Source organism: Rhinolophus hipposideros (assembly GCF_964194185.1).
Source record: "Rhinolophus hipposideros genome assembly, chromosome: 5".
Classification (NCBI taxonomy): domain Eukaryota; kingdom Metazoa; phylum Chordata; class Mammalia; order Chiroptera; family Rhinolophidae; genus Rhinolophus; species Rhinolophus hipposideros.
The window spans coordinates 76,070,737-76,084,966 of record NC_138051.1 but is presented as its reverse complement, the minus strand read 5'-3'; the positions used below and the strand labels follow the sequence as shown (position 1 = coordinate 76,084,966).

The following is a 14,230-nucleotide window of genomic DNA, read 5'->3' as shown; positions in this document are numbered from 1 at the left end:
CTATAAAAAAGTCATAAAAGAACTTACATGGCCTTCCATGCCCTCCTGAGGACTCCAGTCTTTCCAGCTGTTTCTCCCAGCTTTTAACCGAATACCCTCATCAGGCCACTGCAGCTCTTTTCTTTTTGACAGGTTGATCCCATCTAGAACTTGACTGGGATCCACAATCTACGTTTTAAATACACATAGGTCATTCCCAATTCATTTTTGTCTTAAAGATCAAAAATTATACAACCCCAAACAAAATTTCTTTAACAGGACTCTGTTTCAAGTTCTCCACTGCCTATACTGGAATAAAAAACAATCTAAAGAGCCACCTCCCAAACTCCTTTTGGCCTACTGGTAGACCTACTGCAATAGCCACACGACAATGACTGGGTAGGGAACAAATATTACCGCTGAAAACCTGCTTGCTTTCAGGTTTTACACTGCAGAAACTTGTTTAATATTCAAGAATGGCTTAGTCTTCAGATTAAGTAATATAAGGTTATGTTTTCACAAGAGTCCTTCACTCAACAAACAAGAAATAAAAACAAATGAGTAACAGAAAGTGCAAAAAGAACCCCCGGCTTACTCACTTGCACTCTGTAAATCACCTCCCCCTTTTTGGCGTGTGAGTTATTGGCAGGACTGAAGGTGTTTCCTGGCTGTGCATCAGCAGCACTGCTCTGACCTCCATCTGTCCCAAGAAAGCCCACGAGAGTGTGATGTTTGCAGGCTGGGATGCTTTGGCTGGAGCTGCTGGAAGAAGGAAGGCCGTGCTGCACGTAGGCCATGCCACTCTGACCGGAGGGTTCCATCTGGTTCACCATAGAGAGACGGGACTGGATGGATGACGGTAAGTTCCGAAGCGATATCTGACTAGTAGAAGAGCGCCGACAAGGCACAAATCCCGTGGTGGACATCCGGAGGGATGAATGGCGGCTGCTGTAGCAGTACGAAGACTGGCTGGCTACGGAGGCCCGAGCGGGGGACTGTCTGACCAGGCCTGACTGTACAGAGTGAGAGCTGTGGCTGGTGCCTAGGGAAGGAGAAAGGACAGCACTCATTCTGAGTGATTCAAACACAACTCTTCTTTTTTTTGTAGTTTCTAAGACTTCCTCCCTTAAGCAATTACTTGGATTTATTGAACTTAACATTTATACCTAAAACTTTTAAAGTTGTCAAAAAGAAATAAATAGCTGAGATGTTTTCTTGTGTGGTTTTTATAACATAATTTTTATTTGCCGAAGCATTTTAAAATTCAAATTCTGGAGCAAAAGAAAGACAAAATTAAATAACTTACAGCAAACGTCACTATTTAAGGTTGGGATAAATCCTAAATATCTTTCATAGAAGTATTTCAGTATAACAAGAATACCTTTTTAACATATTAGAAATATCTCATGGAAATGAGACTGAGAAATATTTATTAAGGATCTACTACTGTGTTTCCCCGAAAATAAGACCTAATCGGAAAATAAGCCCTAGCATGATTTTTCAGGAGGACATCACCTGAACATAAGCCTTAATGCGTCTTTTGGAGCAAAAATTAATAAAGACCGGTTTTATTTTTGTGGAAACGTGGTAAGTGGAGAGCTCTGTAACTACTATTTTGCAAAGTACAGTATAAATACCCTTACAATCTATCCCAAAGAGAAGCTACACTGCCTACAGACAGTGATACCACATTGTAATTTTCATATACATTAGGGATTACTAATAAATATGAATCATCAGCGATGCTGAACAGCAGGTTCTTCTATGTCCTTTGTCAAATAGCTTGACATGATTCTTCAGATCTGTCCTTTTCCTGACTCATAAGTGATGTGAAGATTAGAAAATAATTGCTAATTATATTGAAAAAATAGCTACATGTACTTTTTATCTGAAAATAAAAGGAGCCAATCAATGCAAGAACTAAAGGTACATTTAAGGAAGCACACTGAAAGTTTTAGGTTTTTACTCAAAAGTTAATATATAACCTACAAAATGTTGATCATACATCTATTTAGAGTCTTAACAATTCCAGTATCACTGGATTTTTTCAGCTGAAGTAAATTATCTTAAGACTTTGATCCATGAGAAATGGGGAAAAGGACAGTGCTGGCAACTAACTAGCCATATGGAAACAGATGAATTCTGATTCCTGCTGCATACCAGGTGGATTGTGGATCTCAGGTAAAAGGTAAATTAGTGAACGAATACCTTCTTTTGGGATTTTAAATTTTTCTTATATAGGATATAAAAAGTACTAATCATAAAGAAAAAGATCAGTAAATTTCTCTACATTAAAATTAAGAACTTCTCATCCAAAAGTGGCAAGCCACTCTTCACAAGAAGTGAATGGAAAGCCAAGAGACAGAATGGGAAAAGATATTTGTAGTACAGAAAACTAACAAAGAGCTCAAATCCAGAAAATATAAACCCAAATAAGAAAAAGATAACCAAATAGAAAAATGGGCAAGAAACTTAATAGGCACTTCAGAAAGAGGAACAGTTGACAAACTCCTTTAAAAGTTTCCAATCTCAGGTGTCACAGCAATGCAAATTAAAACAATAAAATAAAGACTACTCTACTACTTCTGTCCCGCTGAGCAACAGGGAGCAGAGGTGGGAACTGATAATACGCAAAGCTGGTGAAAGTTTACTAGATGGGCATTCCTATATATGACTGGTTGAGAGTACCAACTGGCAAAAAAAAATTTCGGGCAAGATTTTTGACACAGTATATCACGAACCTTAAATAGTCTCATAAACTTTAACATGATGATTCCATTTTTAAAGTCTCCAGCCTAAGATAATAATATATGATTCAAAGATTTATATACAAAGATTATTACAACATTCCTAAGAAACCAAATCATTGTCCAACAGGAGAGAAGTTAAATGAATTATATCAATTACATATTATTAGCCTTTAAAAAGGATACTTTCAAAGAAATAGTTCAAATAATATATATATATATATATTTATATATATAAAAAGATTAAAATAAACAAGTAGGATAATAACCACCCAGAAATCAAACAAAATTTCTATTTATGTACTTCCAATTAGGTAATATATCATCCTCTTTATACACACATACTAACTGAACCCTACAGCTATCACTATACATGTAATTTTGTTTCATGTTACCGAGTGGTGGAGGGTACGATGTGACAGGTGGATGGAGTCCTGAGCCCAATCCCTGGCTTGGGTTTCCGGTGCTTCCTTGGGGCACGCTGCTGTGGGGATCACTGGCAGCTGTTGCATTGTTACTAGTGCAGGAAGTCCCACCTCCAGTATCAGAATCTTCAATATTGCCACCACTGTTACATCCAGCTCCACAACCTTTCCTTAACCTAAGAACAAATACCAGAGTAGGAGGTATTATCCCAAGATCACTTCAAGATAGCTATTTTATTCTTTTTCCAGCTATTCTGAATGTTTAATGCTACTAATGTTCACCTTTGAAAGTCTTTATAGTGCAATCAGTATTAGGAACAAAAAAAGTCTGCTATGTTTTCATACCCTCCTCTTATATTCACTGCCTCAATACTCCCAAATGATTTCACTTTTACATAATCTATCATCTTTCTTACACCAATATAATAAAGAACTGTACATAACACAGTTGTACCATTAAGATCACAGCTGGAAATAGAATTCTTGCCAGTGTCTGTTCAGTGCCTCTGAAATATGCAGCACCTGAAGACCTAGTCTATTTAAACTAAACCTAATTTATGCTGCAGCACACCTGAAGGGAGCAGCTGCAGAGATTTTTCCTTTTAAAAAAAAAAATTTTTTTTTATTAGTGTGTAAGGTGACCAACTGTCCTGGTTTGCCGATGACTGTTTTGATTTAAGCATTGAAAAGCCTGCATCCCAGGAAACCACTCAGTCCTGGGCAAACAAGGCATTTCCACCAGCTCAACACATTTTTTGAAAAATACATTTCTTTGAACACTATCCTGGTTTGTATTCTTCCTTCTGTCTGAACAGAGACTGATGTTAAAATGGTAAAACTTTACTCTTTAATGGTGGGTAGTCCTAGAAGACTTTAAAAACACCTATTTGAGAGTCTGTTGCTTTACTCCAAGATTGTGTTTTTCTTAAGCTCTGATTTAAGGATCTGAACAACTCTTAAGAAGTTGAAAATAATATTCTGTGATTTTTTTCATCAGCCACCAAATTACGATGTTCCTGTACCATACATCATAATTTACTAGACAAAAGGTAGAGAAAAAATTCATGTGCATTCTTGATGACACCTCAGATTTGTGATTTGAGCGATGATCGGATTGTTAAAATGGCAGTAGTGTCTGCACTGCACAACCAGGAGTTTCAACATGTATAGAATGCTCCCCCTACTGCTGGAACAAAATAAAATAGAAGAAAGGAATCAATTTGCACAAGTTTTCTCTAATTTGCTCTGTTTGCTGACCCACACATTCTAGTAATCGTGGCAATATGCTGCAATAGAGAGCCAAACAAATTAAACAAAGGGAACTATTCAAGACCGTAGTACATGCTAAAGCAATGGTTCTTAACCAGACTTGTACATTAGATTTATCAAGTAAAAGTTTGAAGACATAAAGCTCAGACTCTATTTCCTGAAGTTCAGATACAATAGATTTATATTGTGCCACGGCATCTGTAATTTTCCTACAACCTTTCCAGGTGATGGTAACGCACACCGCTTAGATTAAGAGAGGCAGGATACACCACCACTGAAAACTGCAACCCGATGGCTCACCTGTGCCACGTTGACACTATGAAGTTTCTGATATTTCCCAAACTGATAGGTCCCCCAAGAATTTTTTTAAGCTGCTCATGGCTGTCAGAGTAAGAAGTTGTCAGGGGTGAGACAAAGATCGGGTAACCAATAGGTTGATCACAAGATGAGTTTATCATGTTTCTCAGAGCTTGCTTTGCATTTTGGATGCTACCTCTCTCTGGGTTACGATTACGTAGGAAAACAAGCTCCTGCTGTTGACCTGCCCAAAGACCTCGGACACATTCCTTATTCACCTGAAAACCAGAACACATAAGAATTAGGTTAAGGGGCCAAGAATGAAATTCATATAAACAGAAGAGCAGAAATGGGAAGGGTACAAAAGACGTTATGATAACCAACTGTGAAAAGCAGGAAACAAATAGAACTTGGCCACATTTGAAGAGGAGTTCAAATTCTTCCCTCTGCTCTGTCTTGTAAAAATAACAAGTAGAAATGCAGTCCATTTAGTTTCCCAGTTTATTGAAGCACTGAATTTTGTAACTGGGATAATAAACATTTTTGATAGAAATGAGAGGTAACAAATACTTAGAGTTGAAAGAATGTTTGTGACTTGATTAAATGAAGTAGAGAAAAAAAAATAAACTATTACAAACTATCAGAATAAAATTTCAGAGACAAAGTCTGCTAAAGTCCTGAAATATTTAAAAAACCAAACACACAAACAAAAAATCCATGGAAATCTCAGAGTAAACCATCTACTGATCTCTATTCAGTACAAGCTCTGGTATTATTTTGCAACCTAGGAATCACATCATCTTAGCAATATGGAGCTGATGTTTTAAGAGATTCTGCCCAAATAACATATAACAGACAACAGACTGTCAAAACAGAAATAAGCAAAAATGTTAAGGCTTTATGGCACATGAGAAAATTTCAGAGGACAGACTAAATTACTGACAAAGTAAGTAAAATTAAGTGCTCATAAACAATAAATGCTAATGTAGTATGGTAATTTTATTTTCCTATAAAAGAGTTTCAATTACTTTTTAAAAGTTTGGATAAGGTTATCTGAGTTCCAATTTCTTCAGGAGCCAATAAGTGCCTCAGAAACTTACTTGAATGACTCTGAAGCTCAGGTAGCGCCTGTTGAGCATGATGATTTTATATTCGTTGGTGCCATCATCCATGACATGCCGCAAAGCAAGCAGGGAGGGAGAGTTGGCAAGGACTGCACTCCGCCATGCAGGGTCCCCTTCATGGGCTATCACGAGGTTTTTTTCATGAGATACAATGGCTTCATAGAGCACAGTAGGGTCCTCGTACTCGTCTGGAGAAGTGAAATGATCCTATACAAAGAATAAAAATTTATCTCTTTTAGGAAAAGAAGAAAATGGCTTCCAGGATGATAAAATCTTCTGTAATTATTAAATCAGTTACTAAATGAAAATTCTTAAAAACTGGTTTCTGTATTTCAAATTAGCACATGTTAATATTATTAGAGATAAACTACATAAAAAATACTCAAAAAATGTGTTTATATCACATTATATAAATGTGTTTATATCACATTATATAAATGTGTGGCATTACCATTTACTAATTTTCTAAACCTAGGAAGCAGCTAAGCCTATTTAAGGTTCAGCTTAACCAACTTGACAAGGTTGTTTTAAGAGTTAGCTGAAATAGCGTATTGGAGAACTTTTTACACTATGAAGCACTGTTCACATGTACCATGAAAACGTTCATTATTCTCAGGTAGGCTAACCTCAGACCTGGACGTGCATCCTGGAGGATATTGCCTTTTTGCTCTCACTCATCTCCCCTTCAGAAAGCACACATTCCCATCAGTTGGCTTGAGTACAAATGAGTTACTTTACCTGGATATAAAAATTTATCAACCTCTCAATTATAAATATGAAGGCGCCCATATATTCTTGTGTTTCCTTAATAACATATCATTTCAGAAATTCAGATTGTGTTATGGGTATTTGGGTAATGCACTGTATACCCTGTTAATTTATAGGTTTCTGAATGGGAGATACATTTCATATACTCCTTTGTTTCATCCATGCTAAAGGCCACAGAATCTTGTGCACGGTAGATGTTAAGTACCTACTTATCAAAAGAATGAATAGTTATTAAGACCAAGAGATTTTTCCGGGAAGGCTTTACTAGCTTATCTAGGACTAAGATCCTTAATCTGTCCTCAAAGCTCCGAGCTCCGAGTCGTTTCTTTACTAAATGAGAGACGGTGAAAAATTATACGAGGTGTGATCACAAAATGCGGTGAATGTTTAAATAAAAAAAAATTTATTATGGTGAAAGACATATTGCCATTAACCCCCTCAAAATACTTCCCTTCACTTCAAACACACTTATCCCATCATTCTTGCCACTTTCTGAAGCAGTTCTGGAAGTCCTCTTTCATGAGTGTCTAGTTGCGCTGTCATGGCTGCCTTGATGTCCTGAATCATTTTGACTTTGGGGAAGAGCCAGGTGCTGCACAGTGCCAGATGTGGTGAATAAGGAGGGTGAAGACACACCCTAAATGTTTTTATTTGACAGACATTGCTGTACCAGAAGCGATGTGTGATAGGAAGCGTTGTCATGATGGAGGATGAAGTAAAGACTCTCAGGAAAGAGGACTTCCAGAACTGCTTCAGAAAGTGGCAAGAATGATGGGATAAGTGTGTTTGAAGCGAGGGGGAGTATTTTGAGGGGGATTAATGGCAATATGTCTTTTACTGTAATAAATTTTTAAAAATTTAAACATTCACCGTATTTTGTGATCACACCTTGTATTAGCGTCATTCTAGAGATGTGGCTTTCTGTGAAAAGTGCCTAGTTAAACAAATCCACAATTTTAGAGACATTTTGTCTTGTTTTAGTGTTCCTTAATTGTAACAGCAAGATAACCCTTTAACAGAAAAAGATATATGTGAAGATATGAAAAACCAACTTGAATGAGGAAAACAAAGAAAATGTATAAAAATTGGAAATATTTGCTTAGCTAAAATTTAGAGGCTAGGACTGAATTGAGAAATTTACAAAAGTAGTATAACAGTAATGAGCTATATTTTTTGCTCTCTGAGAATGGAATCTTACTTTTAAGTCAAATTTGAGGTATAATTTACATACAATAAATTGCACCCACTTTAAGAGTACAGTTAGATGCACTTTGACAAATACGTGCACCCATGTAACCACTGCTACAGTCTAGATATGGAACATTTGCACACTCCAGAAAGTTCCTTCCTGCTTTTTGACATTCAATCTCCCAAGCAACCACTGATCTCCTTTGTGTCTCTATAGATTAGTTTGTACTGTTTTAAAATTTAAACAAAATCATATGATAGATACTCTTTATATGCCTGAGTCTGCGTTATGTATAATATTCATTCATGTTATGGTGTCTAACAGTAGTTCATTTCTTTTTAGTGCTAAGTTATAAACTATCATGCGGCTATACCATAATCTGCATGATCATCCACTGATGGGCATTTGTTTCCAGTTATGGGCTATTTTGAGTAAAATTGCTATGTGCACTTGTGTGTAAGTCTTTGTGTGAACATATACTTTCACTCTCTTGGGTAAATATCTAGGAGTGAAATTGCTGGGGCATGTGGCAAGGATGTACGAACCCTTTTCATATGCAGGCCTACTGTTCATTTTGTTTGGAATTTCATGAGTATGTAACATGTGAACTTTGAACTTTGGAGATGACCAGTACTGATTAACATATTTATCTTTCCTGTCCCGAGAGTCCTTCCTGGGCAATCCAGCATCTGGCTCAAAGTGATGCTCAATAAATGGCTGCTGCTCGTTACTTCATAGGCCACTCTCTACCTTCCTTGAAGGTTATCAAAATTACGAAACTACTCCCGGCTGTATGTGTGTTCTCTATCTCCTCCCGGCCACAGCCCTCCATGGCTCCTGGGTTCCCGATTCTACCTCCTTACCCTCCCTGTTTGTCAGTCATGGCTAACGTTCAGTGTGCTGTACCCACGTGTGTGGGGCCTGATTGTATGGCAGAGACCCAGTGCCACAGGCAATAATGCCACAGCCAAAGGGACATGTAAGGATATGGACCTGACAGCAACAGTCAAGAGTACTTGTAGGAAGAGACTAGAGGCAGAGACCTGAGGCATCAGAGGCTTTGAATTCTGCGCCTCAGTTTCTTCTCTGCCAGATGGAGATAAAACGTCTACACAACGTGTAGAATTAACTGAAGATGTCTGTCAGGAACTGTTAGATAATTATGCTATGTATAAAAGAGTATCTTTTACATAGCACAGAAATAATTGGTACCTTCTGAGAAACTCAAGTTTTAAAAACATTTTAATCTGAGATCATTACCGTTTTCTTTTAAATACACTGAATTTTGTTTCAGAACTTTAATGCTAGTCTGAAGATGGACAATTCTATTTGATCCCAAATATGTATTTTTCCCATCATCCTTAAAACAGTATTCCATTTTTCACAGAGATTTTAAAATAATATATCCCTTATTAGTAACGCTCCTAAATAATGTGGGACATTAACTTCATTCCAACACTTTTGATCATAGTAAAATTACTTGAAGAGTAATTCACCTTTTATTTAGGAAAAAAAGAGTCAATCAGATTTGAGCACAGCAGATACATTTTAATGAGTCTTACCATGTGGTCTCTAATCAGATCTGATTACTCTACCAAGTGAAATGATTAGAGCAGCAAGTGCCAGCACAGTAAGTTCTCAAATTATATTGTTTTGTTATAATGTTCCCAAGAGAAAGAATCAATTCCTGGCCGATGCCACTGTCTGTGTGGAGTCTGCATGTTCTCCCCATGTCTGCGGGGTTTTCTCTGGGGCCTCCGGCTTCCTCTCACATCCCAAGGATGTGCACGTGAGGTGAACTGCTGTGTCTATGTTGTCCCAGTGTGAGTGTGGGTGTGCGTGTGGGTGTGAGTGTGCCCTGCGATGGAATGGTGTCTGTTCAGGGTTGGTTCCCGTCTTGCTGCCTGAGCTGCTGGGAGAGGCGACCTAAACTGAAATAATCAGGTTGAAAAACAATTATCTTATTTGTTTTTATTCATCTTTCTTAAATGTACATATATCTCACATTAATTTCAATGTTTAATACTGGAAGTGTTTTGGAGTTTTATTTAGAAGTTTGGTGATGTTTTTGTGACCAGAAATATACCGTAGGAACTTAACTCTCATTTATATCAATTAGTCTATGGTAAAACTGGTTTAAGCTTCGTTGGGCTTAAAGTCACAGTTTCCAAGAATCTATTGACAACGTTAAGTGAGGAATTACTGTACTTAATTTCAAAATACATTCTTGAAATGATCCAGGGCTCTGGATATACATTTTGGGGCCTCACTTGAATTTTTTTACCCTACTAGGATTATTTAACTAAGGCTAAATCTGTCCTAACCATCTATTATTCTATATAACACGCTAAATGAAACTTACAGTTCAGTAATAGCAGCACTTATCAGACTCCTGAGATGCTGCTACACTGCACTGGGAGTGAGCCAACAGTCACTCACGGAAGAGGTGTGAATTATAACTATGTGAAGTCAAAGCAAGTATTACAGGAGCCAAAGACTTATTTCCAGTTTGTCACTGCTTACATTTTTTTCTCAAGCTCATGCTCACACCAGTCACTCTCTAATATTAATCTTCAAATTTAAGGTTAGAAACACAGGTGCAGGCTTCTAAGATTTACTATCTTGCCATGAATCATGTTTTTCTTCGTTTCAAATCAGATTACTTCTCAAAAGGTTTCTAAGAAACCTAACTAGGAAGTCAAATGAAGAAGTACCATTAAACAGCAGCGAGGCATTAGAAATTTCCTCTTCTTACCTGATGAAGTTTAATGGACATACGAATTCCAGGGACGACTACTTTTCTTAGCAATTCCATGTCAGCAAAGATCCATTCATCTCGAATTGAAGAAATACGGAAATCTCCCTTAAATAGGGCATGCAATCCATAGAGGAATGACTCTAAATTACTGTTAAGATTGGAGATAAAAGTTCACATTGACAAAGGTCTTCCATTACATGGATTCTTACATCTGGCTGTGCATCACAGTCATTTGGGAGGTTTTAAAAATACAGATTCCAAGAACCAAGGTCAGCACCCCTGAATCATCATGACAAGTCACAGGGCCTTTTGATCTGGGAACGCTGTTTGTGAATTATTGTAACAGTGAGCCCACGAAAATAAACGACAGGCAAAGAGTCTACAAGTTAAAAGAAATTAAGGAGGGCCTAATGGAAAACACGTAATAATCACAGAAGAAATTTAAAATACACGGTATTTCTTAATTCTCATTCATTTGGATGCATATGTCAAGAAATCTAGTTTATATTTAGAGTTCCAAAATCTAATGCACAGCTACATTAAAAGTATAAATGCTCTAGACAAAAATTGCAAGGAAATACAGAAAAATAAAAAAGAGATGAATTATTAGAAAAACAGATGCATATGGGGGGAGACCAAATGTTATGAAGTGATTATATTTTTAAATGTCTTAAATTTATTAAATTCTCATTATCACTAGTTGCTCACAAGTATGTCAATTTTAAAAGCCAGTTCTGTTAAACACTTAGAACTCAACTACGTTCAGTAAAATGATCTATACAACATCTGAGGAGACTTTTAAAATAAATCAGCATAGAATGCTTCCATGAAAAATTCAGATTTTTCAGATTTAGGTTATACAGCTTCCCACACTCTCTTCCTAAAAAGAGACATGCCTTTCTTACCTGGACATATGGTGGGATGCAGTCCCCAAAGCTCTCCGTCCCAGAACACATAGTCCATAACAAAGAGTCACCAAGGAGGATTCTTTATCCACATCCAGTGGCTTAAAAAAACAAAAGCAAAGAATGAGGTGAGGGGGGTCAAAAGGTACAAATTTCCAGTTATAAGAAAGTCACAGTGATTTAATGTACAGCATGGTGACTATAGTTAGTAATACTGTATTGCATATTTGAAAGTTGGTAAGAGAGTAGATCTTAAAAGTTGTCATCACAAGGAAAAAATGTGTAACTATGTATGGTGACGGACGTTAACTAGACTTACTGTGGTGACCATTTTCCACTACATACAAACACTGAATCATTATGTTGTATACCTGGAAATAATACAACATTGTATGTCAATTATACCTCAAAAAATAAAAAACACAAAGAACATTAATCAAAAAGGCATATAAGCATTTAACAAATCAGAATATATTTAATAAATCAGAGAGGATGAGAAACTCAACTAGTACGTAATTTCTATCTCTTCAAATAAACGTTCTAATACAAGGAAACTTAACAAAACAGTATAAAATGAAGCATCAATGTATATTAGGTTCTCTAGACTCTTTAAATAAAATCTAGTACTTTATAATGCTAGGACATACTGAAAAAGAACTGGTGTACAGAGTATTAGGATCTTAATTAAACATCTCAAAGTACTTACTGATATACATCATTACTGACATTGCCCTCTCCTAAGAATATATGTTATCTAGTAACTAGTTTTTTCTGGACTTAACCTGGCAAGCAGGCTATTAGTGACAGCTGCATTAGCCTATTAAGATCATAATCATAGTAAAGAAAATTAAATTGGTATCTGTAGAATAGTGCTTCCCCTCAACATTTTAATTTTTTAAACCACTGCGTATCTTGATTATTTACTAGTATATACAAATATTTCACATATAATATGTAAATATAAACAAACTGGCACACCTTATATAAAACTAAAGAAAATCTTGGTAGCATCTCAATTACTGAGAAACCATTGAGGACAATGGTTTTCAAAGTGTAGTTAGTCCTAGGACACAGTATCAGCATCACCTGGGAACTTATTAGAAAGGCAAATTCTTGGGCCACTTCAGATCTATGAAATCAAATTCTGGAGGTGGTGGTCAGCAACCACATTCCAGGTGACTCTAACAATGCATGCTAACATTGAAAAAACATGCATAGGCTAATAATGAGCTTAATTACCCTAACTTTGCCAGTGGTATGTATTTTTGGCTTTATAAACTATTAATTTATGTTCACTAAATTTAATTACCATCAATCGAGTAATTTAGTTAATTAATAATATCTATAAGACCCTCTATTTGCTTGTCAATTAGAGTGGTTTCAAAGATATATTATCTCTTATACCATATATCCTAGTTTCACCAAGCAGGATCTTTGATGGAACTTTGAGTCCAATTACAAAACAGTAGATAAAGAATTTGAGAGCACTTGTTTTCCTATTAAGAAATAGGGACCCAGCAATCCCTCTCCTGGGTATCTACCCAAAAAAATCTGAAAACATTTATCCATATAGACACATGTGCTCCAACGTTCATTGCAGCTTTGTTTACGGTGGCCAAGACATGGAAACAACCAAAATGTCCTTCGATAGATGAATGGATAAAGAAGTTGTGGTATATATACACAATGGAATACTATTCGACGGTAAGAAAAGATGATATAGGGACATTTGTGACAACATGAATGGATCTTGAGAGTATAATGCTAAGCGAAATAAGTCAGACAGAAAAAGCAGAGAACCATATGATTTCACTGATATGTGGTATATACAAACCAAAAAACAACAAAAGAACAAAAGAAATGAGAAACAAAAACTCATAGACACAGACAATAGTTTAGTGGTTACCAGAGTGTAAGGGGAGTGGGAGGTGGGAGATGAGGGTAGGGGGGATCAAATATATGGTGATGGAAGGAGAACTGACTCTGGGTGGTGAACACACAATGGGATTTATAGATGATGTAATACAGAATTGTACACCTGAAATTATGTAATTTTACTAACAGTTGTCACCGCAATAAATTAAAAAAATATCAAGAATACTGATTGTATAAATTTATAAACTTATAAAAAGAAAACAAAATTTCCCAGGTGAAATTCCAAGGTAAAACCCACATTAGGACCTACCACCCTTAGGAGTTCGATAAATAATAGGTTCTCAATGTACGTTTGTTAAATGAATGTTCTGTGTGGTTTCCAGAAATGTCACGAATGTACAATATTATAGTTTGAAGCAGAATCTTACGTCCTCTAACCCTCTTACTGTTTAACTGAAAAAAAAAAAGAGTGCCATGACATAATTTTCTGTGATTGAAGGATGTTATCCAGAAGCTTTGAAAGGAGGGTGGAGAGTGAAAGATCTAGATATCTGAAGGAAAGTAAAGGAGGAAGGGTGGCTTTGACAGTAAATGTCACCTCTGTCAGTCACTGTGATCAGCACAGCCAAGGACCTCTGTGATGAGGACACAGGCCAAGCAACTATACGGGAGCTCCATGGAAGATTTCATCTCCTGGTAGGAGTTACAGGGTTCCCTGATTTAGGGCCGTGAAATTGCCTGCAGCAACACGCAACAGCAAACCAGCTAGTTGACTCAGAGACTTGACGTTTTTGCCCTCAGGAACTTGAGTTGCCAGTTTGTTTTCAAGAAAAGTTGTCATATTACTCAACCATTTAAGGACAAGTATTTTCTTGGCGATAAAGTTCACATTTT

At 36.6% G+C, this 14,230-nt stretch overlaps 1 protein-coding gene across 5 annotated transcripts in view; it reads right to left on the bottom strand.

The window, feature by feature from the left end:
• PCNX1 (pecanex 1) overlaps positions 1-14,230 on the bottom strand; it is a 144,141-nt gene that overhangs the window by 5,689 nt on the left and 124,222 nt on the right. For all 5 annotated transcript variants that reach the window (XM_081049093.1, XM_081049095.1, XM_081049094.1 and 2 more), the window contains 7 exons: positions 11,462-11,562; positions 10,554-10,704; positions 5,818-6,048; positions 4,721-4,995; positions 3,122-3,327; positions 579-1,021; positions 28-168 (listed from right to left, as the gene is read on the bottom strand). In XM_081049093.1, coding sequence (XP_080905219.1) covers positions 28-168; positions 579-1,021; positions 3,122-3,327; positions 4,721-4,995; positions 5,818-6,048; positions 10,554-10,704; positions 11,462-11,562 — 1,548 coding nt within the window. The remainder of the gene's footprint in view (positions 1-27; positions 169-578; positions 1,022-3,121; positions 3,328-4,720; positions 4,996-5,817; positions 6,049-10,553; positions 10,705-11,461; positions 11,563-14,230) is intronic.